Consider the following 27,759-nt stretch of genomic DNA (forward strand, 5'->3'; position numbering starts at 1 on the left):
TAAGCTACAAGTGTGGCAATGCAATCACATTTTCCAGGTCTAATGGCATAGACCTCGCCCCCCCCCCCCCCAGATGGTACTGACCGACCCCCTGGTTTATGTACTAAATGCATGAGTCCCCCTTAGTTCCTTGATGAGACGAGATACTTTAACAGGTGGTTGTGGAAAGTGTGTCTTACCACAGAGAATACATGATGACTAAAGTGATTGAGAAGTGTAATGGGTGTAGTGCGACACGACGACATACCGGTCTGTGATTTCTATATCGAGACAGAACCGCCTGTCCAGCATGTCTGTGGTTTTGCGGACGCAAGACTTGAGGGTGACCGACTCCGTCTCGCCCTGAGGGAGAGAATCACTGTTCAGACAGCCTGTTCTGATGGCAAGAAAGAGACAGTTGTTCCTTATAAAATGACTACAGACTGCACTTTTAATGTGGGTTTCAAAAGTAATTTTCGATTTGACAAATTATGACTTTAGATGTATTTGAATAGGGATGATACACACATTGAATAATCAATAATTTGATGTGCTACTTGGACCGTAATCTGTATAGCTTCCAAAACCTGTCTTTGATTGTATGGGTCACGACTCACCATCTTTCCTCCTGACCTGTGGTCAAAGGTGACCATGTGTAGGATTTTCTGTTCCTTCACAAACGTGCAGTAACGCTTCACCCAACTGGAACCAAAAGGAGGGGGCCCTGGGGACGAGAACACACATTTCATTGGAGCACAGTTTAAACTGCCCTTCACCCCTCTTGGACACACGTTGTTCCTCTATCCTTACGTTTCTCCTGGACATAGAGGTATCCTTCGCTGCTGATGGGGCTGGTCTGTCTGTACTCCTGGGGAACCTCCCTTATCCTCTTCATCAGCTCAAACACCTCCACCCGCGTGCCCTCAAACCGACTCCGTGTCTATATGGGGGGGGGGGGGGTCTTGTTACTATTGGGCCAAGCTGCAAAGCCAGCAGTAAGGTAACTTCTCTCCAAACTGATTTAAAAATGAACCCCAACCTTGTCTATTCCCCTGATATTATACTTAACCTTCATTTAAGGTTAGGGTTAAGTTTTTTTTGTCAAGTTTCACAATGTAGTACATTTTGACTACAGGGAGACACACCCAAGGAAGGAAGACACCCCTTGTGACCTTAGCTAAAATGGTTATGCAGGGGTCAATCACACAATGCAAAGCCACTGGAAAAGAAAATCTGCAGAGCTCCCTCTGGAAACTACCCTGACATCCCAGAGTGGGTGAAAGTGAAAGCTTAGGGTCAAAGAAAAGTCAAAACACTAAGACTAACCCAAACACAATTAACAATAGTGAGTGAGTCAAAAAGAAAGCGCCTCGAGTACCTAGGGAAAGTCCCAGTAGAAGCAGACCAACTTTATAGATATTATATTACGAGCCAACATTCAAATGTAGGATATGGATAACGTGGGGTGTATGTACAGTTTTGGTGATGAGTGTAATCTATAGTATTTAGAGCAATACTGTGTGTACAAGACATGTCCCTCTAGACAAAAACTTAATATATAATCCTAAAGTTGAATGATCACCTCATTTAAATGTTTGTCAGTTAGCGGACACTTTTATCCAGAATGATTTACAGGCAATTAAGGTGGCGTGCCTTGCACAGACACCTACCACCTACATTTACACCACTTTGTTTCATACAGTATACTGACATCCTTGTACTATGTGGTTAAAACTGGAATCCCTAATGGTGAAAAAGCCATGTTAGTTTGGGCTATTACAACAACAAAAAGTTACTGCAAATCACAAACACACCCCCCCGGACGTCATTGCATCTCGATAGAATAGCAGAATCTGCACTTCAAAAAATGTTGAACAAAAACAAAAAGGTGCTGGTGGTGGACAGTGGCGCTGTTTCCCCTAATGGGGATTCCATCTTTAAATAGAAATCTAATAAGACGCGGGTGATGACTAATGTCTCACATTTTGTATATTGATCTGTAAGGCTTTCTTGTAGTGGTTAAAGTCATTGGCCAGCTCAAATCCCTGGTGGTAGAAGGTGAACACGGTCTGAAAGAACGCCAGCATCTGAGGAGAGAAAGAAAACATGGGACATAAGTGTATAAATGACATTTTAATGCATTATAACCTGGGGCCGTCTACACTTTCCACTTTCATTTCTAAGGGGTTTACAGGGAATGAAGACATTGTTCTTGTTGACTTCAACTGATTTTTCACACTCACTTTCAGAGCTGGTTTATAAAACACTTCATTTGACTGCTAGGGAACCTATATAAAACACTGTAGTGTACACTACTTTACATTTTAGTCATTTAGCAGACGCTCTTATCCAGAGCGACTTACAGTAGTGAATACATACATTTATTTTTTATTTTTTATGTACTGGCCCCCCGTGGGAATCGAACCCACAACCCTGGCGTTGCACACACCATGCTGGCGTTGCAAACACCATGCTCCACCAACTGAGCCACAGTTACGAGCACTAAGTTAATGAGCACTGTAAAGGAGAACTGCTGACCAGGCTAGACAAGTACTAAAGGTGCATTCGCCAGCAGTTCGTTCACTCACTGGCTCCAAATGTCATATGATGCAAAACTCATCATACTGGCTGTGTTTCTGCCTGCTTGAACGCAGAACAGCTTTTTAATCACTCAGAGGTACAAATACAATGTAACAACAAAAAATAAGGGTGAATATTTCCTTTAAAGCACATTGGGAGTACACCAGACAGAGTGTACAAAACATGAAGAACATGACAGACTGACCGGGTGAAGCTGTGATCCCTTATTGAGGTCACATGTTAGATCCACTTTAAAATCAATGCAGATGAAGGGTCAGAGATGGATTAAAGAAGGATTTTTAAGGCTTCGAGACATGGATTGTGTATGTGTGCAATTCAGAAGGTGAATGGGCAAGACAAAAAAGATTGAAGTGCCTTTGAACGGGGTATGGCTGTAGTTTGTGTCGAACTACAACGCTGGCGGATTTCACACGTTCAACAGTTTCCTGTGTATCAACAATGGTCCATCACCCAAAGGACATCCAGCCAACTGTGGGCTGTGCAAACAATATTAGGAAGGAGTTAATGTTTTGTCCACCCGGTGTAGAGTGTGTGATTATGCATTTTCTAACACTCACTGGCTCCACACAGTCAAACTTCTTCCTCTCCTGGATCTCCTGCAGTTTACACACGTAGTCCAGAGACTCCTCCTGGAAGTGCTGTCTAATGCTCTCCACCTGGCTGTCCGCCTGCACAACAGAGGACAGAGAGAGAAAGCGAGAAAATGTCAGTTATTATTATACAGTAGAGTCAGGTCTCTACACAGACAGATGGAGATCACAGCCTAGCTTCAGTTGTACTGGATTCAGACAGTCCCAGACAGAGAAAGGATGAGCTATAAGAAAGTATTACTTTTTTGATAACTTTGGTAGAGTTTTAAGGGCTAAGACACTGATGACATTTGGTGTATGACAGCCCCCCCCCCCCAAAAAGTGACCAATCAACTGGCGAGTTTATTGTTTGGTTGACTAATAAGCTAACTGATTAGGCTACATGGTTTGTTGACTGGATCTTCACATCATCCCAGTATTTAATGTTATTTACCACTTTAGTGTAGTGTGTTCAATATGTTATTGTGTTCAATCCAGTGCATCAGTTTTTCCATTAGCGGCTGGTAGTTTCCATTAGTGCCATAGGTCGGGACTGTGCCTCGGGCCCGTCACATGACGAGTGTACAGTATAACAGATTAGTTGAGGGAGTTCAGACGGTGCCTCGCGGTTACGAGGCGGTGAACACTATATATTGTACTGTGCCCTGCTGACAATCTCTGTTCCAAACACAGAACCCTGGGGTCTGTTTAGGAGGGTATCACAACACAGAAATGTAATGCATATAACAGATGATTGGCTCTCAGGTATAATTTGGAATTGTGTCAGCTCTTTTCTTTACATTTCTACCTGAAATGTTCAGAAAGTTTAATCTCACTGAATACACCACAAGAGTCAGTGAGGGAAGAACAGAACAGTTCCCACAAGGGCAATCTATAGGATACAAAATAAATTGTTAAGTGATGGGAGTTTAGGTTATATTACATACAATCTAGTACCAGACCGCATGTCTCTAAGGTACTATATGTTAAGTTTAGTATATCCTTATACAAAGGATAGCTCCACAAGCCTTCATAGTGAAATACATAACTTTAATGATAATCAAAAGGGTTTGTTTTTCCATTACCAACCCCAATATAATCCACACTGGGTCTGTAAAGCTTGATACTGTATTTACATTCTCAGGATATCTTGAGGCGCTCCAAAAGCTACTGCCTCAGAGGTACGACCTTGGTGGCTGGTACAGAAACACTGAACATGACTTTCCTTTCCGAGCAGGAAAGAGAAACTCACTCCGTACTCTAACCCTAGGCCTGTGGACACTCACACCGCTCCACACACACACACACACACCGCTCCACACACACACACACACACCGCTCCACACACACACACCGCTCCGCTCCACACACACACACTCCGCTCCACACACACACACACAGCTCCACACACACAGCTCCACACACACACACACACACACACAGCTCCACACACACACACACACACACACAGCTCCACACACACACACACACACAGCTCCACACACACACACAGCTCCACACACACACACAGCTCCACACACACACACAGCTCCACACACACACACAGCTCCACACACACACACAGCTCCACACACACACACAGCTCCACACACACACACAGCTCCACACACACACACAGCTCCACACACACACACAGCTCCACACACACACACAGCTCCACACACACACACAGCTCCACACACACACACAGCTCCACACACACACACACACACACACACACACACACACACACACACACACACACACACACACACACACACACACACACACACACACACACACACACACACACACACACACACACACACACACACTTCAGCACAGTGATACAGAGATGAGCCAAGTCTGTGTGCATCCCAAATGTCACCCTATCCTCTACAGTGTATAGGGCTCTGGTCAAAAGTAGTGCACTATACAGGGAATAGGGTGCCGTTTGGGAGGCATCCTATGGGTCAGGATTCAGGAACTTCTCCCTAAGCAAATATTTTTCCAGACATTTTGGGGTTGGGAAGACGTTGGGGCCAGTCTTTTCGGCCTGTTTTCCATAAATATACGCACGAGAGCGAGAGTAAAAGTATTAAACAAAGTACCTCCTGTAGCTGCGGTTCCTTCTTCTTCGCTGACATGTTCAAAAGCTTCTCCAAGGAGCTGTAGTACTTCTCAGTTTCCTTCTCATACTTCTTCCTTTCCGCCTTAAAAGGGCATAGTATAGAGGAACAGAACGAGAAAGAGCATGGTAAGAGAGATAATAAGAGAAGTGAGCAGGACAAACGTCATCTTAATATTGCATTAGTTTCACTGACCAAAGGAATGTTCAGAACATGATATCAAGAGGTACACATTACAATTAAAAAGGGAGTTGGAACTGTCTCTAGACAGGCATTTTGATAAAAGATACTGTAATACCCTTTTCACATTATCGTGCCGACCCAAAACGTACTTATCTGGCTCTGATATTTTCATTTCACATTCCTCTTTGCAGCATGGTTTCTGCAACTACGGTGGATACACAACCAGGCCAGTGCAGTACAGCTTGGTTTGTCTCAGTGTTGTGAAAAGGGTATTACTTTAAATCGGTGTTCAGAGCACACAGGATTGTGCTTGTATGAGATCATTAACAAGCAGACTGCATTAAGCAGTGTAATGGTATATGATAAGAGTACCTTGGCTGAGCCCAGTTGCTCTTTTCTGAACTTCTCCAGTGGTTTCATTAGCGTTTCTGTAATATTCCTCATCTAAGAGAGCAAGAGATAAGACATGACCATATTAGGACATATTCCAAAAAAAGTGTTTCATGTATTCACAGGTACAGTGTTAGGCTGGACTTACACTCTACTAGGCATTCTCTGTAGAGGCTCCACAAGCTCAGCATGGAGACTTCAGTGCATGCCAGAATTTCTAACTTTACGGAAGCATCAGTGACGTATTGCCAAGAGGACCGCTTGAGTGTAAACCCAGCCTAAGAGGCCGCAGATAACCTAGCGGTTAGTGAAAAAGGACAAATATAAGCACCTTCCGATTAGACCTTTGGCTTTCCATTGGAATGTTACGTCAAAGGTCACAATACTTGCAGTGGGTTAACGACAGCATAAAGTCAGTGAAAATTGCCTGTTGTTGTATAACTTTTTACAAGCATCCACAACACATTCGAGTACACTAGTCCCAGTCACATGACAACTGGAAATCAACGGCGCTGTCCTATTGATCTCTCCCTGCCATATCTCCCCTCAGAATCATACCTTCCTCTCTCTCTGCTAAAGGTCCTGTTGCTGGGGGTCATGTCCATGTAAAAGGACCCACGAGCACCAACATGTGAAGCTCATAGGAGCATGTCAAATTTGGTGTCAAATCAAAGCTAGAGTTCTATATTTTTTTGTTGTTGAAATCAAGGCATATATAGTTTTGTCAACCATTTTCCCATCCTAAAAACGTTGATTAAGCAAAAGGTTTTGATTTCTGGTTTTCTTAAAAGGTATTAGAAATACATCAAAAACAGCATAATGTTGAAGTAAAGACCCCTGCCAACTAATATCAACACTTATATTTTGGAGAAAGAACTTTGCCTTGTGACTTGAAATTCCATTACTAGAAACTCACATCTTTAAGATATTTTCAAATTTCTCTCCCTCATGAGGGAGTATAACGAAAGTTCACAGAAGTCATAAGGTAGACCCATCAATTGTTTATGAAATATGAAGTGATTAAAACTTGAAATTCCATTACCAAATCAGTAACAGAGTTTCTGCAATTGAATTGGCACAAATGGGAAATCATAGTCACAAATCAGAGTTGGGTTCACAAGTTTGGACAGCACAGTAGAGTACACAGCAGAGAACACACTATAATGTACTGTACACTACTCACTGACCTCTACTATATTGAGGGTAAAAACATTAGGAACACCTTCCTAATATTGAGTTGCACCCTTTTTCCACTCAGAACAGCCTCAATTCGTTGGGGCATGGACTCTACAAGGTGTCGAAAGCGGCATGTTGATTCCAATGCTTCTTGCAGTTGTGTCAAGTTGGCTGGATGTCCTTTGGGTGGTGGACCATTCTTGACACACAGGAAACTTGAGCGTGAAAACCAGCAGCGTTGCCATTCTTGACAAACTGGTGCGCCTGACACCTGCCATTTCCAGTTCAAAAAGCACTTAAATATTTTGTCTTGCCCATTCACCCTCTGAATGGCACACACAATCCAGCTCTCAAATTGTCTCAAGGCTTAAAACCACTTCTTTAACCCATCTCACCTTTATCTACACTAATTGGTATTTTGACCAATCACATGTTTTTAGATCAGAGCTGATCTGATTGGTCAAAAGACCAATTAGTGAAGAAAATGTCAGAATTGGGATGCCTCTAAATGCAGCCATAGACCTACGTCTATGATCGGTTCAGATTTGGTCTTGTTTGGGGGCAGAGATCATTAAAATAATAGCCAGCGTGTAGGATAGGATATTGCATATTTATACCTTTGTGTACCTAGTTAGGATACATCACCATGAAGAGAATGACATATCCATAATTATTCATTTCTGGGTAGTACAGATCAGGGACCCATGATGAAATTCCGTTCCCGCAATTCCACTAGTGTAACTCTACTTCACTTACTGTAGTTCAATAACCAAAAGAGATTCTCAAAGTCAATGTGTCATGTCATAGCTGACAATTATTTTTGCAAACATCATTGAATCTTAATTCGGAGCAGCTATTTAAGAGTTTTGGGAAAACGTGAACCTAAACTTTGCATCTGCACAGTTTTTCCCAGTAAAAGTGTTTATGTAAAATGTTCAGTGTAAATTGTTAAAAGTTGTTCTTGTGAATAGAGTTGTATGGTTTGTTAAACTTTGAAATCAAGTTTGGCATACATTTTAAGTGAAAAATCGGAGTCTCAGCGCAATTCCGTTACCGTGGAATTGCCCTAGGTTGATTCCAGGACATGTCTGGGCCTGCCTGCCCACCCCACAGTCCTCTGCTGTGGCCTGCGATGTCATCCCATTCTGCTATGCTATGCTGGGGCTGAACCAGGCCCTGGTAGAGAGGGTCTATCCTTACCATGTAACCATATCTATAGCGCAAACAGTACATAACATGCATTGTAAACATTCAGAACATAACCTATTCTGATTGCAAGGGGTCAGGGAAGTAAAACAATAATGGGGTTTCAAAATGCCATACTGCATCTGTAGCTAGCTATCATATTTTAAGGGTCGCACACATTGCACCGAAGATGGATCTCCCATTCGTCTAGCGATTGTTCAGCGCGCTGTTGTGCGACTCTACACGTAAAATAGGTTTGCACTAGGTTCGCAAGTACACACTGCAGGCAAACACTATTGGTGTGTACGAGCTCTTAGAACTCTCAGAACAAGCCATAGGCTGCATTACAGGAGAATATAAATAACACTACATTATCTATGTTGCATGAGTCACCAAGAGACCACAAGATTTAGCCTAGCCCTTGATTAAAACATTGACTCCGCAACACCTACAGTAAATAGAGGTATGGAGGAATAGGGACAATAGAGCCAGGAGCCTTGAGGGATATTATTCTGTGAAACGGAGACGCCCATCTGCTGACACACGAACACCGTGACTCAACGAGAGAGGCTGGGTTGGTTGCAAACTCCAGGGTTACCCTAGGCTGCATCCCAAATGGCACTCTATTCCCTATGTAGTGCACTACTGTTGACCAGAGAAGGAATAGGGTGCCATTTAGGACACAGACCCAGTCTTTTCAAGCATGGGTAGAAAACACTAACAGGGTAGAAAACACTAACAGGCTACATTTACAACATTCAGTTCAGCTGTAACGTCCTCTATACAGTATAGCAGATGTAACTGAACTTTAACATGTCACTGTAGTGTACTAGTATAGCACTACACATCACAGTGAGTGTTGAATGACTCCATTGACACTGGTATGCCATGTCTTCTGAGGTTGTGTTTAATGGTTCTGTCCCACCGCCTCCAGAGGAGAGGTGGGGAAAGCAGACAGTGACCCTTGGACAGGTGCAGTAAAGGTGGCTCTGCCTCCTCTCCTTTGGGGCATGTTCATTAGACACCAGTCAGAAGAAAACAGACAGCAGGGACTACCCAGACTTGTCTATTAAGAAACAAATGGTTTTCTTTTCCAATACGTTTTGCTACGGTGTGCCCTAATGAACATGACCCTGGTGTTACAACAGAGGCATCGCTCAACCCTCCACCCACTGAAGAACTGTAATTTACTCACACACAGAGCAGACTTTAGTTACGCACACAGACAGAGGTATTTCCCCTGGCTTTTAAAGCAGGTCTCGACTAGTTACTGCTTACCATCAGCTCTCTTTGGTCTTCCAGATTCTTAAGGAAGTTAGAGAACTCCTGCAAGGATTCATCTGCAACACACAAAAACACACTAATAATGGAACACTAGTCACTTTAATAATGTTTACATACAGCTTAACGCATCTCATGTATATACTGTATTTTAGTCAATGACACTCCGACATTGCGCGTCCTAATATTTCTTTATTTCTTAATAACATTCTTTTACTTTTAGATGCGTGTATTGCTGTGAATTGTTTTTACATACTACTGCACTGTTGGAGCTAGGAACACAAGCATTTCGCTACATCTGACATAACATCTGCTAAATATGTGTATGTGACCAATAACATTTGACACACTGCCCCACTCCCCCCAAATAGGAGGCGAGACAAGAGACAGAACACACAAACATAAGACCACACAGAGAAAGAGAGACATAAGTACTGGTGTTTCCATCCCTCTAAAGAAGCCAAGGGTTTGGGAAATTACACATGCAAGCACTTCATTTGGTGGTAGACATAAAACCAAAAACAAAGGTTTTCAGTCTGGTTACGCTGGCAGAACCACCCAGCTGTAGGACGTAATAGCACCACACTCACCAATACACCTCTCATCGTCGGTCTTCGCGTCGCCGATGTACTCAAACTGGAATTCTCCCAGGGACTGGGCAAACTTGCGCTGGGCCAACGCAAGCTCTGAAAACAAAAAATAAAATCATTTCAAAAACAACCCTATGGATTGATGCGATTTCGGATGAGACCTTCCCTTGACGACCATATTTCGACATCAAATGCACTGCGGTCACATGTGCTTCCAATTTACAGGCTTGTATCAAGGTTTTTTTAATTAGTGGATATACTAGCTTGATAGATATTAAATCACATTTGAGTTGGACCAAAGCACAAATACCTCAAGACTGAAAAAAAACAAATAAAAAAAACAGAACAGTCATTTATTCAAGGCCTGGCTGACATGCAGGCAGTAAGGCACCTACTGTAACCTAGTGGTTAACCCACTCTGCATACATCCTGTTGCCTCTGCTGCCAGCAGACTGTAGCATCCTGTCCCTGTATAGGTTCTAAAAAAAGAGACAATGCCTACTGGTCCATTGATGGTGACAGGTGTTTACATTTGAGCAACACATTAAACATACGACCCTATAGAAATTAGCCTATATAGGCCTGGTTTAACTATGGGGGTGTGGTGGGTATTGGCCCAAGGGTTTATAATGAGCCAACTGATTTACAAACATACATATTAGTCTACATAGGCTAACCTTTGCTCTTGACCTGCTTGTTGTGTAGGAAAACCATAATAACATTATTTTTTAGGATACTAGTTTAGGCCATGCGCTAGCCTTACCATGTTGTGAGGAGGAGAAGATGGGCTGAACAACCACATTCGGATGTAGCCTGACGCCCACACGCTGCACCATAGTGAACTTTGGAGCGTTTGTTTTCCAGGCATATTGAGCCCGCTCTGTTTTCTAAACAGCGTAGACAGATATTCCCAGCGGTGTGGATCTCGGACTGGTGACAGTCCCATAAGGACAGCATGGGAGAATGTAGCAGGGTATTTTTAAGACTGGAGCTATGACTGGTATCCAGAGGAGCAGTATCATTAGCTTTGGGAGCTGGCTGGGGCTCTATGGGGAGGATCAGCTGGGAGTCTTGAATACAGGGGCTCTCAGATTCTCACTGACAATGGCGGTAGGAAGCCTGTGTTTTTATTCTAACAGTTATATTACCAGCAGGTTAACATTTTTTGTCATGACCTGGAAGCCAGCCACAACTTACGACTGAAGTCAGCTTGCAGGCGCCCGGTTGGCTACAAGAAGTGGCTAGAGCGAACCCCAGGCTGTAGTGGCGCCTCAGCACAGCGATGCAGTGCCTTTGACTGCTGCGCCACTCAGGAGGGCCCTTTACATACATTTTTATAATAGCAAATTTTGACTTTGCAGCTGGCCTAAGTGGAAATCGCTCAGTTCTGCCTCCAGGACAAGACTCTTGACAATAATAAAAGTCAACCTGCATATTGCCATGAGTCAGTGTCTGCAGTATCTTCCACACAACAAAGTATTCACTCAATACTGGGGCCTATTGATTACGTTAACATCTACAAATGATTGTAAGTCAATCTTTGAACAGAAGTTGAGAGAATTGCCACATTAAAATAAGTCACAGCCCATCACCCTCATATCAACATTGTCAACTCAGTGCATGCGGATTATAACGACGAGACCCAAAGCTAATCATGTGACTTCTGCACAATGACTGGCATAAAGTGCCTAGCCCTAACCTCTGCCTGACTGCTCCCAAGCCTGTATTTGTTTCAATCAATAGTCAAGTAAACTCCCCAAACTGATCTCAGAGCTGTGTGGACCTTAGACAAGGAAATCGATGTAGGCTGGCTAACCCTGTGCATGATTGGGCTTGTTCAACATTAAAACTGCTGACTGACCTACAAAATCATCTTGCATCATAACTAGCATACACATATGTAGATCAGTCAGGCAGTCAATTTACCCACAACGCATCATGCATTTGATACTGTTAAACAGCCACATTCTGAAACCCCACCTACTCAGTTTTGACTGATCATGTGTAAATACATTTTTACACATTTGGAAACCATTTTTACGTAGTGCTAAGACCTTGGTACGTTTGTTGTCCAAGTTACTACAGGAAACACTGTTGCCCTCTGCAGCAGCTGGAGCATTGTTTACCAGTGCTAGCTCTGAGTTAGGCCCACTTTAAAATAGCACCTGCAGGAAGCTAGCTTCTTTCCTTTTTTTTTCTCTTTTTTTTTTAAACTGGTGAGGTTATGTAATGTCGTTGTTAGAGAAGTTCAGTAGTGATGACGACACATTAAAATATGCAGAAAGTAAAGTACAAGCCAATGCACTCCTGAGCTGTTATCAAACTATGACAGATTAGCAATAGGCCAGGGGTCTTCAACATTCTTGCCCATGGACCCCCTCTGGGCAAACCAGCGACCCCCATCATTCTTTAGCAAATATTTTTAACATCACGACATCTTATCAATATCATCAGGTGAATGATAATGACAAGGAGAAGTAAAACATTTAAGTAAACAGATTTAGTAGATAGTCATTATTTTGACGTGCCTACATTACAACTAGAAGAGTAAACTAACAGCTAGAAGGGTAACTCCAAACACATTTTTGCTAAGAGCTGCTGTTTAAACAAAAGGTCAGCCATGTGTTGGCAAAAATGTATGTCCAATTTAGGAAAGCTTACCAGCAGCCAGTGGCACTTGCCACACTGGCAGCCTATTTGCGGGTGCTTATTCAAAGCCATACCCCAGCAAGTGTAATTGGCTCCAATGAGGGTAATTTGCTCAATATTAGGAGTTGAGAAATAAAGTTGACATTAGAAAGATGATATTCTCCTTTTGTACCACAGGTATATAATAACAAAATATATTGTTGTTGCTAGCTATACTCAAGAGAAAATATAAAAAGGTAAACGGCACTTATATTAACAGACCCCCTGCAGTACCCTCAGTTGAATGGGGACGCGCAACTATAGTTTTCCTTCACAGAACATGCATTAGTGCAACACATTCGGCACAAAATAGCTTCATTTTCATCAGATGACTGATGTGCAAAGCCATTTGCCTGGCAGCCACAAGTAAATGAGCTTATAATGAAAAAGGTATTTTTTAGTTAGAAACATGATGGCCATGCATAGTTTAATGTTTATCATAGAAAGAATGTAGCCAGCTACATTTCCTGATGTTTTGCTTAAAGTTCTTTCATTTTACCAGAGAGAATTAGGCTGGCTACATTCAGAAAAGTACAGGAGAAAAGTAGCTACACATTCAGAGCGCCATCTGCTGATAGAATGTCCGTTCGTGAATTCTTATCTGAGTGGAAAGTACAACTGGAGCACGAAATAGATTTTTTTTTAATTTGAACCTTTAACTAGGTAAGTCAGTTAAGAAATAAAAATATATTATTTACCCTCGCGCCAAACCTTAACGACGCTGGGTCAATTGTGCGCTGCCCTATGGGACTCCCAATCATGGCCGGTTGTGCCTGGAATCGAACCAGGGTCTGTAGTGACGCTTCTAGCACTGAAATGCAGTGCCTTAGACTGCTGTGCCACTCGGGAACCCAATAAAAAGCATTTAACATGCGTTTACAAAACGCAGCACGATACTGCGGTTTTATCTTCTAGCATAAAAACTGAATTCTGCATCAACGCGACCACTAAGTTTAACTTGCTAGTTAATCTTAGTAAGTGGCTCTTAACAAGGTGACAGGGCATCATATTGTGTTAGCTTTCTGACATGTTTGAGAAGTCAACACCCTTTGGATGGATTATTTGTACAGCTACAAAAGCTGAAGAACATGCACACATCCAGGTACTTATCGCAGGTGCTGGAGTTGTAGGCAAACTCATGGAAAACAGAAAGGACATCAGGAAGCACTGGTACATTGATACTGACCCACAATTGAAACCCATTTTTTAATATGCCCCACATATGGTTTTAAAAAAACCCAAAAACAAAACATTATAGTGGTTAAATCAGATTACCCACCAGAGAAAAAGGGGAAGGGTAATAACAAATGTGGCCAATGAGCTCAATGCAGCTTCACATACAAATGCAACTCATTTACCCACCCAGGACAAAGATTAAAGATCAAGGGCCTGATTACCTTCATGTCCACCAATGTTTACATGTTGAAATGTCCTTGTGGTCTGTCTTACATAGGGAAAGCCCATAGAAGCCTTAATAAGACACAGACCAGTGTGCACCGCAGCAATATACGGACAGGTGAGACAAAAAAAATATGAAAATCTGGTTCCTGCTCATTTAGTACAAGCTGGACATCCTATTAGTTCGCCGAGATACATTGGAATAGAAATGGTCAAGATGTCATGCAGGGGAGGGGACATTGAGAGGAAACTTCTTCAAAAAGGGAATCTTTCTGGATCCACAGTACCAACACACCGTCTCCTCTTGGCCTTAACTTGAAACCGTTTTTATAGTTTCAATGTCTAAATTGTGTTGTTTTTTTTAATCCTAATTTAATATTGTGTATGTATTATGGTAAATATTGATCACATACCCTGTGTATGATCTTATATATTGATACATTGAATGTTAATATTGCAAAACTGTTAGACATTTTTTAACTCCTGTTTCAGGAAGTGATGTCACTGAGTAATGCCCCTAATGGATGCCTGATGAAGACCTAACGGTCAAACCGTTGTTGTAAATTAATATTATTTGTACAGCTGCCACCATCTTGATTTTTTCTCCTCTCCATTCTCAGCATGGCTTCTCCTAGCCCCTCTTCTCAGCAGAGCAGGCATGCCCGTTGGCCTAGCGACTCCAGACAGACAACGTACATGTTGCTTGAGCCAGTACCGTTTAGACAAGCATGCTTCAAAACTGTGTTCATTTGCATAATGTGTATCGTTCACATTCGCTAGTAAAATGTTCAAACTCACCATTGTTGACTTTCCCCCAGAATTCAACCATGCTAAGAATTCTTTATTACACCATATTGGTGTATGAATGACATTTAAGATTAGATCTCATATGCTTCTCGATATGGCCCAACTAATTTCCCCTTAACATTACACAAAAATACATTTACTTTAAGAACAGCGCAGATGCAAAGTTTGGTAACAGAATGACAGTTTGTGCCATCATTCTGTTACCAAACTTTGCATCTGCACTGTTCTTCAACTACATGTATTTTTGAAAGTTTCAGTGGAAATTGACAAGTAATCCTTGTGCATAGAATTGTACAGTTGAACTTCGCAATTACTGGTTTTTGTTTGACATACATTTTAAAGTGAAAAATCTGTCTCTGGAAAAAAATTAAATGAGCCCAAGCCATCGTAATTAAAGACGTCTCAAGTTGGACCCAATCCATGCCTTGCTTTGACAACAGACACTTGAGTAGAGAAACATAATGGGATGGTTAGGCCTACTCATAAGCACCTAGACACTAGCCTGCTATGCCAAAGGTCCTCTAATTCCCTTACTGGTGGTGTTCATGCCAGTGTTTAACCACTGATGTGGGGACAGGAGGAATGTGACAGACAGAGACATCCCAAAATACTGCCTCTATGCTGGAGTAATAATCAGTCACAGCCCATCTTGGGGTGGGTGACTACAACTAGGCTAAATTACACAGGGAGGGGGAGAGGAGACCACCTCTCACAAACACATGATTGCATGTAAGCCGCAGCAGTGTGCTTCCTTCCTCAGACAGGCTGGCTGAGACAAGGCTCAACGAGAGATCTGACCACAGATTTTTGCAGCCTTGTGCCTGACTACTAAAAACACACCAGGGCACAGGTTGAGCATCTGTTTCAGACAAAACCCACCAACCAAGAAAGACACTTGAAGTAGTTTAACACTTTGAGAGGATCAAATCTCGAAAAAGTTACGATTCGTTAAGATTAAATAACAATAAGCTAAATAACAAATTAGCTGCTGAACCTATACGCCATAAGCCAAGGGATTGGGCATTACTGCAGTAATGTTAAAGCTCATGTTATTGCCCCGTCATGTCAGTTGTTGAGATCTGGAGGCTCCTCGTACGTCTCCTGTACACAGTGAACATCACCTTCTAGCAGACTTCTACACAGACTAAGTCGATCATCCAGTAGACTGGTAGTCCCAGTGATGTACATATGAACTGTGGTAGTAAAGTATGGGTTAATTGCCTCGATGAAGTGTTGTCAAAACAGAGGTATGGCCAGGCCAACAAGTCAGACAGGTCATTATTTTGTTAGCAAACATACCCTGCTGAACATAGCAATTATCTTTCTATCGACTGTGGAACTCCGGAGTGAGTCCAAACCACTTAGAGGGATCCAGACCTCTGAATCTGGCCAGTCCTTCCTCTGACTCTCATGGAGTCAAATTACCACCTAGTAATCAGGTTCCCACTGATTAGTTTGACCAGCTTTCATCCTCAGTCACTCCCAGCTCCCACCGAGGGCATTCCATCCAGATGGCCTAACTAACCTGTTGCTAGACCAGTCTGCCAGTACCACAGCGGGCATCAGTGCTGTGGCTGTGTTGCACAGGCTGATCCAGATTCACAACAAGCAACAGAGTCAGTGTTTGTCTCAGCCCCAGGGATATATGAAGAGATATTCTACCTAACAGAGCCAGTGTCTCATTACTTTTTGACATATGCAATAGACACACCTCATTAACATGGTATTGCTACAGTATCTGTTTTGTGTTATCACCATTATGTTCTTCGAGGTACTTTAGCTCCAGTTGGCTAGCTCAACTGGCTTAGGCTAAATGTCAACACCATGGTGATGCGGTTTTAAACCAGCACTTCATTTGTGCAACCTGAAGCAAATCAAACACTAGGACACCCTATGTGTAGCCTACCATCTGTATGTGGCAGCTCTTACCAGATAACAGGCCTAGGGGTAAACAGAGGCAGAATCCATCTCCAACAAATCTGAAGGTTTCCCTGTGTAAAAACAACTATATGCATTCTGGATAGAGTTGAACTTTTCCTCCCTAAACACGTTTAACTAACGCAGGAAAACATGTTTTGACAACATGCCACAACACCCTAAGTTAATGTCTCCACAGCCTACACTATCTGGAGAGAAGTCAGGACGCCATTTTGTTACAGCAGTGTCACATCAGCAGTGAGAAATCATTTAAAAGGCCTGATTCAGTGTTGAATTCATTTATTGACGTCATTGGGAGAAAAATCTGAATTTGTGGTTGGGAAGAGAGCTCATGGTTATGACATAGAATAGGCTAACGTAATATGATGCCCAAGCATTGAAGACATTCCTTTAAAAACGTCAGTGTTTGAGCAGCAGAAAGAAGACAAACTAACAGAATCCATGGTTTGGTGGGGGGGGGGGGGGGGAAGACAGCTGTTGGCCATTATAGGCTATTGGATAATGTGATATGACATCCCAAACAAGTGTATGCTTCCCCATGCAAGCATTCCTTTAAAAAAGGTCCAAAGGACAGGCGTAAAGAAATGACGCATTCTTTAACAGATAAGAGAGGAGTGCCTTGAAGTACTCAGCTGAGCGGAGGAAGACACTGGAGGGAGTTAGACATGAGCCAAGTGGGCCACGCTGAATTCTAGATATGATATCGATCACAAGTTCTACTATCATGACATAAAGTATATTAGGGCACAAAGGGCAGGCGTAGTGTGGATGGATGTACTTCAGATGTCCCTGTGCTTAGAAATGGCCACTTGGTCATCCAACTGGTTTCTCACTTCTTTCTGACCCGTTCCTTTCCATTCCATGTGGACTGTTCAACGAAAGTCCCGTTTCCTCCCCGCTCTTTCTCTGGTGAGGGTTCAAGGACACGGTACACAGTTTACAGTAAGAGAATGCACATGGGAGGGTGATGTCAACTGAACTGTTGAATTCCGATGACATTGGCTTGATTAGCCCCATGTGTGGTGTGCGTCCTCACCGTGACTCGCTCCCATTGATTCCTACTCTGGTTACAGCTACAAGTGGTGTCACTGACTGAATCATTCCCTTTCCCTCCCAGAAGGGTGGGTACTAGCAGAGACAGGAAGAAAGCAGCTAGCTCAACCATTACATAACACCCTTCACCCTAGCATTCTTACATCATTTGTAATACTTGAAATGGTGGAAAAACAAACCTGGCAACTGCATGTTTGGTGGTATCACAGGGTGTATAACTGCAAGACAATTGGACAGAGCAGCTGCAGGCACACATCAATGAGATATCATCAGCGGAGCAACAACAAATGTGACAGGCAAGAGGTCTGTATTTATTCGATCCCAGAGATAACGGTTATCCTACAGTGACAGAACAAATACCAAAACTTCCGCCAAAGGAAAATACATCTTGTTCCTGGTCCTAGCCATGCTGCCTTTAAAAAAAGGCAAGGCGTTTCAGTAAAACTAGCAAATAATTTCAGTTAACTGGGAACTGTCAACTTTCAGCCCCACCACTTGTCCGTGTAAAAACCAGAGACCCTGCTTGGCTGTGTGAGTCATGATGCTACGACCTTGCATTAAGCTGGTATCGTGAGCCAAGTTCTAACAGGAAAAACACTTGTTGCCGTGTGTGTGTGTGTCCATTAAGCCGGGAGAGGAGACAATGGAGTGCTACAGCTCTGGGAGTGTATTGCGTCACCTTCTAGCCAGGGTTCTCTCTTTGGTTACATTAAAACATGGAGGTGCTCTAGTCTACAGTACAGCAGGACTGACCTATCAGCATCCAGGCTGGAGCGAAAGACAACTGAAGTACAAATGGTGGGACATTTTAAATGTTTGTTGCTGGCCTCGGTCCTGGTCAGATACAGCCTAGTCTAGAAGAGAACCTACACCTACACTCGATCACTCCGATGTCAACAACTACAGACCAGTATCCCTTCTTTCTTTTCTCTCCAAAACTCTTGAACGTGCCGTCCTTGGCCAGCTCTCCTGCTATCTCTCTCAGAATGACCTTCTTGATCCTAATCAGTCAGGTTTCAAGACTGGGCATTCAACTGAGACTGCTCTTCTCTGTGTCACGGAGGCTCTCCGCACTGCTAAAGCTAACTCTCTCTCCTCTGCTCTCATCCTTCTAGACCTATCTGCTGCCTTTGATACTGTGAACCATCAGATCCTCCTCTCCACCCTCTCCGAGTTGGGCATCTCCGGCGCGGCCCACGCTTGGATTGCGTCCTACCTGACAGGTCGCTCCTACCAGGTGGCGTGGCGAGAATCTGTCTCCGCACCATGCGCTCTCACCACTGGTGTCCCCCAGGGCTCTGTTCTAGGCCCTATCCTATTCTCGCTATACACCAAGTCACTTGGCTCTGTCATATCCTCACATGGTCTCTCCTATCATTGCTAGGCAGACGACACACAATTAATCTTCTCCTTTCCCCCTTCTGATAACCAGGCGGCGAATCGCATCTCTGCATGTCTGTCAGACATATCAGTGTGGATGACGGATCACCAGCTCAAGCTGAACCTCGGCAAGACGGAGCTGCTCTTCCTCCCGGGGAAGGACTGCCCGTTCCATGATCTCGCCATCACGGTTGACAACTCCCTTGTGTCCTCCTCCCAGAGTGCTAAGAACCTTGGCGTGATCCTGGACAACACCCTGTCGTTCTCCACTAACATCAAGGCGGTGACCCGATCCTGTAGGTTCATGCTCTACAACATTCGCAGAGTACGACCCTGCCTCACACAGGAAGCGGCGCAGGTCCTAATCCAGGCACTTGTCATCTCCCGTCTGGATTACTGCAACTCGCTGTTGGCTGGGCTCCCTGCCTGTGCCATTAAACCCCTACAACTCATCCAGAACGCCGCAGCCCGTCTGGTGTTCAACCTTCCCAAGTTCTCTCACGTCACCCCGCTCCTCCGCTCTCTCCACTGGCTTCCAGTTGAAGCTCGCATCCGCTACAAGACCATGGTGATTGCCTACGGAGCTGTGAAGGGAATGGCACCTCCATACCTTCAGGCTCTGATCAGGCCCTACACCCAAACAAGGGCACTGCGTTCATCCACCACTGGCCTGCTGGCCCCCCTACCTCTGAGGAAGCACAGTTCCCGCTCAGCCCAGTCAAAACTGTTCGCTGCTCTGGCACCCCAATGGTGGAACAAGCTCCCTCACGACGCCAGGACAGCGGAGTCAATCACCACCTTCCGGAGACACCTGAAACCCCACCTCTTTAAGGAATACCTAGGATAGGATAAAGTAATCCTTCTACCCCCCCCCCCCCCTTAAAAGATTTAGATGCACTATTGTAAAGTGGTTGTTCCACTGGATATCATAAGGTGAATGCACCATTTTGTAAGTCGCTCTGGATAAGAGCGTCTGCTAAATGACTTAATGTAAATGTAAGAGCAAAGGCCGGGTACTCTTTAAAGGCTGCGCTGTTCAAATCTAGGTGTAGTCGTCAAGAGAACACAGAAATGGCCCTACACTTTATAAGGACTCGACCCGACTCTACAAAGTGGAAGAGATAAGCTACAGTAGAGCCTCTTTGAACCTAAGTGCTGTGGAATATGACAACAAAGTGCTATGGATGCATGTTTGTGTTCACACAGAGCTGGGCAGTATACCGTATTTAACGATCTACCAGTATTGATACACAGACCGGTTTGAGTTTAACTTTACCTTCTATAAACGGTGTTTGAATGTTAGGTCTGTTAAATGTGATACGCCATGTGTAACGTCCATTTGTATTGTTCACTTTGCTACTCGAGTCATCCCCCTCCACTCCCTCTCGCCATGCCACTTCCCACAGCCCTGCCGTCACTCAAGGAGCGCATGTTGTTCCGTGACCATGAGACACTTGTGTTCAGTCTATGGTCAATGCAGCGCATGCAACAATGCTGATAACGATGCAGTTTTCACAAGCGTTCTATACATTACACTAGTTTGTTTCTTTTACATCTGCAAACAGCTAGCTTGTCTTTTCTTAGCAAGTTAGGCCTAAATTGTGTTAGTCACTAATGCTAAATCGCTAGTTAGCTTGCTACTGAGTCAGTGCAAATGTAAATGGCTATATAGCCTGATAATACCAGTGACGGCATAGACCTAAAATCAGCATGTTTGTGCAACAGTATCTTCTAAATCAAAAGAGGAATACCAGAAGCATGAATATGTTAGCAACATGAAGTAGCTAAGAGAAAACATACAATGTAGCCAAAGCTTACAGGGTCCCCTAGGTAACACTTAGCAACACTTTAGTTCCTACCCTGTCACAACTCCTTCCTGGCATTTGAATTCGTTGTCATCTCAAACACTTTATTCAAAGTGTCCACTATTATATTCTAACTATAGAATTAGAATAGTCATTCTATTTCAGTGATTCCAACAGTTTTACTCTAATTCTCAAGTCAAATCGCAATTGCTACATTTGGTGAAAAATAAGTCCTAGATTTGCCCATATCGTGCAGCCCTATGTGGCAGTGTGGAAATTCTCAATTGAGCAGTGGTGTAAAGTACTTAAGTTGGCATCTGTACTTTACCATTTTTATTTTTGACAGCTTTTACTTCACTACATTTCTAAAGAAAATAATGTACTTTTTACTCCATACATTTTCCCCCTGACACCTAAAAGTACTCGTTACATTTTGAATGCTTAGCAAGACAGGAAAAATGGCCAATTCACGCACTTATCAAGACAACATCCCTGGTCATCTGCTGCCTCTGGTCTGGAGGACTCACGAAACACAACTGCTTTGTTTGTAAATTATGTCAGTGTTGGTGTGCCCCTGGCTATCTGTAATACTTTTTTAAAAAGTGCCATCTGGTTTGCTTAATAAGGAATTTGAAATTATTTACACTGATACTTAAGTATCAAAAGTAAATGTACTTAAGTATATTATTTAAAACCAAATACTTAGACTTTTACTCAAGTAGTATTTTACTCAGTGACTTTCACTTGAGTCATTTTCTATTAACATATATTTACTTTCACTCAAGTATAACAATTGGGTACTTTTTCCACCACTGTAATGGAGTACAGAAAATGCAGAAATGATAAGTGCTGAAATGTGTATTGCTTGAAGTTGAATTGAACAGTATAAAACAAAATCAGAATGGAGAAAGACTTCAAATGTTTGTGATGCCACCCTAGGATCTCTCACTACTCATAAAGCAAATGTACAACTTTTATTATTTAACTAAAAATACAGTGATATTATATTTTGGCCATATCACCCAGCCCTACACTTAGCCTCACTTAAACATTCAGCAGCATAATCCGACTGCTTATTCATGCTTCCTTCAACCCTAGAGCGCACTGCAACCGGTTACACATGTTTGTGCTGTACCTTCAGTACCACCCCAGTGTACAACCTGTTCCTCATGACGTGATGGTTTCCCCTCTGAGCAGCAGAGGAAATACAACCACACCAACCAAGCCAGTTACGGTCCGGACACAAACACCCCGTAAAGTCCCATAGTGAATTCAATGACGCCATGACAATCTACAAGCTAGTAGGACTAATATGCATTTTGACGCATCCTTTTAAAAAGTTCCTTGGATTGCTAATGACTCACTCCATGCACAGCTGTTCTGAAGGAGGAGTGGCAAACATAAGCAGCCTAGTGAAACTGGGGAGGGTGGTGGCAAAGCTGAAAAATAGCTCAGTGCATCTTAAGTGTTGAAGTGACCTCACCTCAGACTGTAGCAGGGCGGGTGAATCATTAATACATTTGCCTCACAGACAGATGTATTCATGATATTTTTCTCCGCAAAGCTGAATTTCCTGAGATGGTATTCCCAAGTAGGCTAGCTTTTGGATACTGTAATGGTTGGCCCACTGTAGCTGCAGCCTAATTAAACTACTGTACTTTCTAAACTCTACCAACTGAAATAACTATCCACTAGTCTAGTCCTTGTAGTAGGCAGAGTAAAGCCTAACTCCTTTACCCTTTTGGGAAGAAAGTATCAAAACAATAGCAACCAGAACAGCCAACACAAACAAACCTTACTCCACTGATACATTAAAATACCTGTTTGGATCAGAAGCTTTTCTATAGAAGAGTCATTGACATTTAGTGGTATATTATCAACAAAGTGAACGCTGTGTTCATTGTGAGCACTTTGTTATGATTACTACAGAGGGGTATACTACAAACAGGATCAAGGAGTTAGCCAGCTTATCTGATGTGCCACTTGGGTCAGCTGTCATCAACAGGCAGAGCGAGAGAGCTGCAGGGCCCAGGGCCTCCCGGGCCAATGAACTGTTTACACGGCCATGCCTTTCCCAATCCTTCCTGTTCCACTCGCCCATCTTTCCAGTCAGGATCCACACGCCGCTCCACTCACAGGCACCACCACTTTCCTCTCTGGAGGCCACCCTCGTTCCCCCTCTAGTTTGTTCAGAGTTCTGGGGTTTTTCTACCCCCATCAATCTTCCATGGTATTACCCTTCATGACAACAGCAGCATTACCTCATTTCTACCCTCAGGGTTCTTTAACATCAAAACATGTCTAAAAAGGTCAGCAGAGTGATTTAAGAAATTCCAGGAGCTCCTTTTGTCTCCCAGCCCCTGTACTTCCAACGGACAACTACGACAGGATCTTAATCTGAGAACTCTAGCTTTCACTCTGACTGGTCAAACTAGTTGCATAGGCTGAGTGAGATTTCCCTGTCCTTGTGTCCACATTTCTAGATCTCTGCATTTATTTTTAAATGGGAGAGGCATAGGGAGAGGCTTCAAGCAGATATGGCCCATCTGGTTTTACCTTGAAGTAACCTTCAGAGTCAGGCATTTGAAACAGTGGTTTTAAATAATTAATAAAAAAAGGTACAGGAGTTCAGAGCCACCCAAGGGAAGGAGGGTGGAGCCTTCAGCAAACTGAAACACCTGCACCATAAAGGGGACTCCTGAGTGTCATGACCATGATCAAACCCAGGTAATATACGCTGGTATCAGTTTCATAAAAGAACCTCGAGTTTTGTTTAGAATGGCACTAGACAGATAGAAAAAGTTCCTCCTGCATGACCTCACGTCTGTGTTAATGCGATTTTAATGAAAGATTGTGATGTGGCTCTTCGGCAGAATCAGTAATACGATTATAGGGGAGCGAGCCTGAGCAGCTTGCCAGACCGAATCATGGCCGTACACTCGCTCTGGCCTGCCTGCCAACACCCAGCAAAAGCTGCAAAACCTCTTGGCGTGTTTATTTTTACAAGGAAAATGTGGGGGAAGGAAAAGACAAAACATCTTAATTTGTGAGTAGTCATCAATTGACCAGAGGAAGTGTTGCCATGGTGGACTGAATATGAGGTAGGGCTGGGCGATATGGTGTAAAAATCATAACTAATGGGCGATTCATGATATACACTAAGTTAGGCCTGCCCAACCCTCTTCCTGGAGATCTACGTCCTGTGGGTTTAGTCCAGCCCTAATTTAATACACCTGATTCTACTAATTAGCTGTTCAACAAGACCTTAACTAGCTGAATCAGATATGCTAAATTATGGTTGGACTGAACCTACAGGACAGTAGATCTCCACGAAGAGGGTTGGGCAGCCCTGCACTAAGTGTACAAAACATTAGTAACACCTTCCTAATATTGAGTTGTACCCCCTTTTGCCCTCGGAACAGCCTCAATGCATTCCACAAGGATGCTGGCCCATGTTGACTCCAATGCTTCCCACAGTTGTCAAGTTGGCTGGATGTCCTTTGGGTGGGGGACCATTCTTGATACACACGGGAAACTGTTGTGCATGAAAAACCCAGCAGAGTTGCAGTTCTTGACACACTCAAACGGGTGCACCTGGCACCTACTACCATACCCCTTTCAAAGGCACTTAAATATTTTGTCTTGCTCATTCACCCTCTGAATGGCACAAGCCATGTTTCAAGGCTTAAAAATCCTTATTTAAAACAGGTCTCTTCCCGTTCATTTACACTGATTGAAGTGGATTTAACAAGTGACAAAGGGATCATAGCTGTCACCTGGATTCACCTGGTCAGTCTGTCATGGAAAAGAGACACTCGGTGTATATCTTGATATTTTCAAAGTTATGGGCGATTCACAATATATTTTTTATGTTCTCTAAATAAGCTTTGCTGCACAATTAATGAACAATGCACTGCATTTCAAACAGCCTGAGATAATCTATGCATTTAGGGTTTGTTAAATTATACCAAGGCTAAATATAAGCCTTCAACCGTAAGACCCACCAATAATTACAATATTTTATAAAAATAGTTAGTGCTTTTTGCAATAATCACTGATCTGGTTTTGAAGTTTATGAAAATGCCCTTTGTTACTAAAATTTACCAGAGCCATGCACAACTTCTGGTAGCAGCCATTATAGAATATGGACACGTCTCAAACACTCAAGCATAAGCCCAACTGCTAGTGCAGGGGTAGGCAACCCTGTTCCTGGAGCGCCACAGGTACTGACAGATTTTGTTCCAACTAGGCACCACACCTGACCTGAGGTAGAAAAAGTACTCAATTGTCATACTTGAGTAAAAGTACAAAGTAAAAGCTGTACATCAAAAGTATAGCTTTTGATGCACAATTTCCATTAACTTTATTTTTACAGCCAGGGGCACACTCCAACAAATGCTTCCTTTGTAAATTGTGTTTAAATTAGTCCACCAGATTAGAGGAAGTAGGGATGACCAGAGACCTTCTCTTGATAAGTGTGTGGACCTTTATGTCCTGCTAAGCATTCAAATTGTAATTAGTACTTTTGTGTGTCGGGAAAATGTATGGTGTAGAAAGTGCATCATTTTCTTTAGGAATGTAGTCAAAAATATAAATAGTAAATACCCCAAAAACAACTTAAGTAGTACTTTAAAAGAATGTTTACTGAAGTACTTTACACCACCTGACCAAATTGATCAGTTCAGTGATTGTCTAAATTCAACACGACTAGGGTTGCCTACCCCTGTGCTAGTGAGTAGCCAGCTAATCTTTATATTTAAAGTCTTGCCAACTTGGATCCATTTGCTTGCTAACAAGGTAGAACAGTTTAACTGTTATGAATACACCATCCTAACATAGCCTGTTCACTTTGTTTAGATCAAGTGGCCTACCTGGATAAGAAGATGCTCATTTCTCTGAATGACAACGAGTTGCCAATGCCTTATATAATGTGTCTTTCTATGCTCATTGCACATCTAGAACGCATAAGTCTAAAATGCTGCTAGCAGTACCGCAATGCTGCGTGCGACAAACTGAGCATTATTTTCCAAAATCATGTTCATTGGGAGTTGAGACATAAAAAGGGCATTGTTAAAAGGTTAATTTCCCCTCTATTACAGTAAAATAATGTCTTGTGTTTCAGTTTCCATATGACTGATTATGTTGGACGAAATCTGAAACGCAAATAGAGAGTTGAAACTGCTTGTTGTCAGAGAGGAAGAATATGCTCTCATTGTTGTTGTGTGGCAGGGGAGGTGCTTGGTGTCCGAGTGTGAGTGGGAAGGTGCACATTAGAGGTCGACCGATTAATCGGAATGGCCGATTAATTAGGGCCGATTAAGTTTTCATAACAAACGGTAATCGGTATTTTTGGCCACCGATTTGCCGATTTTGTATTTAAAAAAAAAAAAAAAAACTTTATTTAACTAGGCAAGTCAGTTAAGAACACATTCTTATTTTCAATGACGGCCTAGGAACGGTGGGTTAACTGCCTTGTTCAGGGGCAGAACGACAGATTTGTACCTTGTCAGCTTGGGGATGCAACCTTACGTTAACTAGCCCAACGCTCTAACCACCTGCTTTACGTTGCCAAGGTAAGTTGCTAGCTAGCATTAAACTTATCTTATAAAAAAAAAAAAAACAATCATAAACACTAGTTAAACTAGTAATATCATCAACCATGTGTAGTTATCTAGTCTGTCCTGCTTTGCATATAATCGATGTGGTGCGCATTCGCGAAAAAGGACTGTCTTTGCTCCGACGTGTACCTAACCATAAACAATGTCTTTCTTAAAATCAATACACAAGTATATATTTTTATAACCTGTATATTTAGTTAATATTGCCTGCTAACATGAATTTCTTTTAACTAGGGAAAATGTGTCACTTCTCTTGCAAACAGAGTCGGGGTATATGCAGCAGTTTGGGCCGCCTGGCTTGTTGCGAACTGTGAAAACTATTTTTCCTAACAAAGACAGCAGACTTCGCCAAACAGGGATGATTTAACAAAAGCGCAATCGTTGCACGACTGTACCTAACCATAAACATCAATGCCTTTCGTAAAATCAATACACAGAAGTATATATTTTTAAACCTGCCTATTTAGCTAAAAGAAATCCAGGTTAGCAGGCAATATTAACCAGGTGAAATTGTGTCAGTTCTCTTGCGTTCGTTGCACGCAGAATCAGGGTATACAGAATCTGGCTCGTTGCGACCTAATTTGCCAGAATTTTACGGAACTATGAAATGACATTGTAAGTTGTGCGATGTAACAGGAATATTTAGACTTATGGATGCCACCCGTTAGATAAAATACGGAACGGTTCCGTATTTCACTGAAAGAATAATGTTTGAGATGATAGGTCATTAATATGGTCAAATCCTTAAACTAAGGTTTATTATATTATAGTTAAGTCTGATTTGATGTAGCAGTCTGACTGAGCGGTGGTAGGCAGCAGCAGGCTCGTAATAGTCAAAGGTATATGGTTTAGAGAGAAATAGTCAACGCGTCATAATTCCTGTAATAACTTGCGGCTGAACTTGAAAGGGGTTCCTTCGTTATTTTACCGTTCATGTCTTCCATAGAGAATGTCTTGATCTACTTCAAATAAGGTCTGTTTCGTGCTTA

The 27,759-nt window shown here is 42.8% G+C and overlaps 1 protein-coding gene across 2 annotated transcripts in view; it reads right to left on the reverse strand.

Annotated features, from left to right (window-relative positions):
- Positions 1–27,759, reverse strand: part of LOC106610191 (rho GTPase-activating protein 10) — a 70,224-nt gene that overhangs the window by 34,907 nt on the left and 7,558 nt on the right. For both annotated transcript variants that reach the window (XR_014393075.1, XM_045722755.2), the window contains exons 2-10: positions 10,084–10,179; positions 9,491–9,552; positions 5,834–5,905; positions 5,261–5,362; positions 3,138–3,248; positions 1,962–2,066; positions 790–919; positions 597–703; positions 248–342 (exon numbers count right to left, since the gene is read on the reverse strand). Coding sequence is in view for 1 of the 2 variants with exons in the window: in XM_045722755.2 (XP_045578711.1) it covers positions 248–342; positions 597–703; positions 790–919; positions 1,962–2,066; positions 3,138–3,248; positions 5,261–5,362; positions 5,834–5,905; positions 9,491–9,552; positions 10,084–10,179 (880 nt within the window). In the remaining variant the exon portion in view is untranslated. The remainder of the gene's footprint in view (positions 1–247; positions 343–596; positions 704–789; positions 920–1,961; positions 2,067–3,137; positions 3,249–5,260; positions 5,363–5,833; positions 5,906–9,490; positions 9,553–10,083; positions 10,180–27,759) is intronic.

This window comes from Salmo salar, chromosome 08 (genome assembly GCF_965601325.2).
Source record: "Salmo salar chromosome 08, fSalSal1, whole genome shotgun sequence".
Classification (NCBI taxonomy): domain Eukaryota; kingdom Metazoa; phylum Chordata; class Actinopteri; order Salmoniformes; family Salmonidae; genus Salmo; species Salmo salar.